Genomic DNA, 4,520 nt, shown 5'->3' with positions numbered 1-4,520 from the left:
GTGGAAACACAGCTTCTGCCATGTTGGTCGGTCAGCCAGTTCTCCTCATATAAACCCCCACCAAGGAGAGGAAGAGACATCAGAAAAAGCAGGAAAGGATGTGAAGGTGGCCATTAAAGCAGCAGGACCACAGACTGACGGCCTCTATGCCACTGAGCACCGAGTCCTGTTGGGTTTAGAACTCTAAACCACAGACAGTAGCACCGCATTCTGGATTAAACGTCTTTTTCATTGGTCTGAAGTCAGAATCAAATTCTCTGAGAAACAGAATTTGGGGTTTATCCAATTAAGGATATAATGGACTGAGATCCACCTGTATGTATACGCAGTAGATTTTATATCATCTTATGTAACTGTACTATTATTACAGTAGGACTAAATGAGTTGAAATTATTATAATTAGATGGGAAACCACCTTATTTAATTGATCAGGGGCTGCAGGGACGTTAGTAACCAAGGGACTGACGAAGAATAGGATTATTAGACCTCCATGAGCCAATAGCATCAGGACGGACAGACAGACAGACAGACAGACAGACAGACAGACAGACAGACAGACAGACAGACAGAAACAGGGGGACTATTGGCAAAGTGGTGATGCAGAAAAAACACACAACAGCTCTAGGGCGTGAAATTCAGAGGGAAATAGAGAATCTAAAAGAAAATAGAGTTTAAAGGTTTAAGAGAGCAGATGGCTAATTGTACCCGTGTTTCGCAGCCTGGCAGCAAGTCAGTCTTGTGCATAAGGACGGGAGCGGGAAGAGGGAAGAGAGAACTGGGCCAGGAAATAGGAGATGGGAAGTGGCCATGGAGGACGCTGGGTGGAACGATCAGGCCTTAAGAGCGTGCCACTGGGCCACATTAGTGCGCGGCCGAGCGAGCATGTCCTTCCAGTGCTTTACTTCTGCGGGTCCGCTCTTCCAAGATAGGTAGATCTGAGAGAGGGGGCAGAAAAACCACAACATTCACCCAAACTCTGTAAAATCATCAGCAAAATACATTAAAGTCAAAGTATATCATGCATTATTCATCATTCAGTCAGAGAATAAACAGAGGAGATTTGTAGCTTTTAATGCAACTATTTTGCTAATTGAAATAAATAACTTCTTTTTCTTTAGTATTTAGGCCTAAATAGGTTGTTAAAGTTATCTATAGGTTATAAAACAAGCTCCTTTATAGACGACTGGCATCAATAATAAGTATTTTCCAAAATGAGTTGTATTAATCAGTCATGATCTGAATATGTTCACTGATCGGGTTAAAACACTTTGCACAGGATAGAGCCAAGACAACTTTCTCTGATTTAAAAAAAATCACACCGGAGAAAGAATATGGAACATTTTGAAATGGCTGAAATAAAATGCCTAAATTGATGTTTAATGATATTTACTAAATGCTAACTGATGCTGGAGAAAGAGTTGGTTTTGTTAAATTTGCTTATAAAGGGTGTGTTGTTCTAACTGAACCTATTGGATGGCGTTAAGAACAGTTCATGGGCCGTATGACCGCCATATTGGACCACTATCAGTGCTGAAAGTCACCTTGGGATTCCCCGGAGGACCCCGCGACCAGACCCCGGATAATCGGTGTAGGTACCAGATTGACTCGGGGGCCTGCGCCTTTTGATGACGTCACAATACATAATTGTTTTAACGCTAAAGTAATTATAGCGGGGTGTAGGTTTTATTCGAAAGCGGGATTGCGGTTTCTAAACGGACAATTTTACGAACAAATTCTCCATGGGCCTTGCGCCTCCCGATGACGTCACATTATGGCAACACCACTCAAACAAACTACATTGAGCCCGCGGTCTGCATTTGTAACGAGAATAAATTCAGGAGAATGAAGCTAAAGGGATACAAAAAATAAACTTGTAATATTACAAAACCAAAAATACTACGAATACAAAGTATATTCAGAGATTAAAGTCCCTCTGATACTGTTTAAGTGACTGAGAAACTGCTGATTTGCCACATTTAAGATGGCGGACGCTCTGACGCATCTCAGCATAGGCGCAGGCCCCCGAGTCAATCTGGTACCTATACCGGAAGGAAGGAAGGAAGGAAGGAAGGAAGGAAGGAAGGAAGGAAGGAAGGAAGGAAGGAAGGAAGGAAGGAAGGAAGGAAGGCACACATATAATAAACGCCTTTGGCAGAATTCAAATGACCGAATTTAATCTAGATTAATCTACATTAATTCCAGGATTATATGCTCTGTTCGGAAACCTAGGACGCATCCTTAGAAGACCGGATTCGAAGGCCGATTACGTCATAGCACGGCGCCGAGGTCTGGTCGGATTCAGAGAGTCCTCGTTATGCGGCCTTAAAATGCGTCCTTCTTTTAGCCCGATTTGAAGGACGGGTCTGATGTATCCTCGGTATTCTTGGATATCCCAGGTTTCATTGCGAGACCAAGAAAGCTGTGATCAGAGGAAAGGTTACTTGGCGCCGAACAGTGGTGAAAATTGGAAGTTCAGTTTAATATAATACAAGTCATTTAATAGTTCCGTCTGAGATTAATGAAAAATAGTTGTTTTAATGGTTATAGAGTCAGATATGTGGCGGTAATGTTTGATTTATCTAAAGGTTTTAATCTGTTACTGATTAAATGGGTTTGGCTGGAATTTAAGGACAGATTCTAATATATCTGCAGGGTGGGGACTATAAATCTGATAGGAGTTTTATCTTTTTATTGCTGTTTTGCACAATATGCTTAACTTTGTATTTTTTGTTGTTGAATATTAGAGATTTTGCAGATAGATTTTTTATAAATACATTGTTTAGATTTACTTATATATTTCTAACCCTTTTATAGAATAGAATAGAAAATCCCTTTATTGTCCCACAATGGGCAGATTTACAGCAGCAGAAAGATTATTGAAGACGTTCATATGTAAATAATTTGCTCGTTTAAATCGTGCATTTTCTGGAGTTGGTGTGAATCTTAAACTGGACTTAGGCACTTTTTCAGACATCAGAACAGAAACTTGTAACTACTTGCATCCAGAGATGAAACGGATTTAAAGGACTCTGCAGACTCCCCTCAGATCAGACTCCCCGCAATATCATAAATTACCTTTCCGATAACATCGTTGCGGCTCAGCCTGTCCTTGTCCATGACGGTGATGATGATGGTGGTCTCCCTAAGCACATGGGCAGGGACATCAAAGGGGAAGGACTCGTTGAAAACTGGATTCAGACAGCGCTTTATCACCGGCGTCTTCTTCTTCTCTACGCGCTTGTCCTTGTGCATGAGCCACACCTTTACATAAGGATCTGCAACAAGGATGGAGAGAGGAGCAGTTTATGCACGAGCTACCAGGAAGATGCACACATATGTTGTTTTTTTTTTTTTTGCTTTCAGGGTCAGCGTTGCAATTACCCTCTGAATTGTTAGAGTCAAGAAAGGCAGCAGGAAAGCAGAGACCTCGACTGACCTCAAGGTCAATCTATTCCCTGAGATAGCAAATATACAAATAAAGTATTTATGGAAATGGGGCTTAAGATGCATGCAGCAAATTCTGGAGCAACTCTGTAGATGGTCATAGTAACTGAAGGGAGGTTTACTTAGAAAAGGCAAACAAAATGGCACAAAAAAAAATGTCACAGCAGGGTTAAACCTGAGGTGACCAGAGTGCTGATGCACATTCAGCTCCTCACAGAAACACGGGATCCAGAGGTCGTCCGCTATGCAGACAGTAACGCCTGCAAAAATGGCCGAACTCTTTGAAAATTCTCACATTTTTCCACATACCAAGTATTTTAATAAAACTGTGGGTTTTAGAGCAATGCTTATGAAACAAATACAATTCAACATTTTTATCAATAGTACAAACATTAACCAAGCTATGTGAAAAGCAAGATAAAAATAGGTAGTAAATAATAATATTAGGGGATTTACAATATATCAGCATTAATATCTGTAATCAGATATTAGTAATCAGATATTGAGGCTGTTTTTGTCCAACAAGCAAAACTAGGCCGATATTAACGATCGATGTGGATTTCCATGTAGTTGGTATTTTTGTTTCAGGAGGGGGAGGGGATCAGTCGTGTAACAGAGAGTGGGAAGTGGCTCACGACTGTAAAACTTTAACATAGGCAGAGAATGTCAGAATTGATCGCTTTTTAATGGTGTCCAAAGGGTCCAAAATATATGAAACTGGTCAATTTTGGTTATTAGCCAGAAGGTTATGTTAATATCAGCTATTAATACCTGAATCTGCTGGATGTTTTTTCTTGTTTAAAGGGAGTTTTACTCTCCACTGTCCCCGCATGCAAGCTCTGTGTGAAAGATTACTTTAGAGTCAAAGACAAAATGCTCATTCAGGAAGAGCGTATCCTGCAAGTCAATCACTGGATGCAATCAGCTGGTTTTCCACAGATAGAAAACATTTAACCAATCAGACAGTAGTGTCTCTGTTAGCATGACTTGCATCGTGAACTTGTGATTAAACTTCTGTCTCCTTGAACCCCAGTGGGCCTCAGCAGATGGCCGCCCACACTGAGCCTGGTTCTGCT

At 41.0% G+C, this 4,520-nt stretch overlaps 1 protein-coding gene across 1 annotated transcript in view; it reads right to left on the bottom strand.

Moving 5' to 3' along the window:
- Positions 1–538: 538 nt before the first annotated feature.
- Positions 539–4,520, bottom strand: part of LOC107096147 — a 162,730-nt gene continuing 158,748 nt past the window's right edge. Inside the window, exons 10-11 of the mRNA XM_015392663.1 lie at positions 3,076–3,275; positions 539–935 (exon numbers count right to left, since the gene is read on the bottom strand). Of these exons, the coding sequence (XP_015248149.1) occupies positions 831–935; positions 3,076–3,275 (305 nt within the window). The 3' untranslated portion in view covers positions 539–830. The remainder of the gene's footprint in view (positions 936–3,075; positions 3,276–4,520) is intronic.

The sequence above is a fragment of the Cyprinodon variegatus genome, unplaced genomic scaffold (assembly GCF_000732505.1).
Source record: "Cyprinodon variegatus isolate N-32 unplaced genomic scaffold, C_variegatus-1.0 Scaffold602, whole genome shotgun sequence".
Lineage (NCBI taxonomy): Eukaryota > Metazoa > Chordata > Actinopteri > Cyprinodontiformes > Cyprinodontidae > Cyprinodon > Cyprinodon variegatus.
The sequence above is the reverse complement of the archived record's forward strand: the minus strand, read 5'-3'. Positions and strand labels throughout refer to the sequence as shown.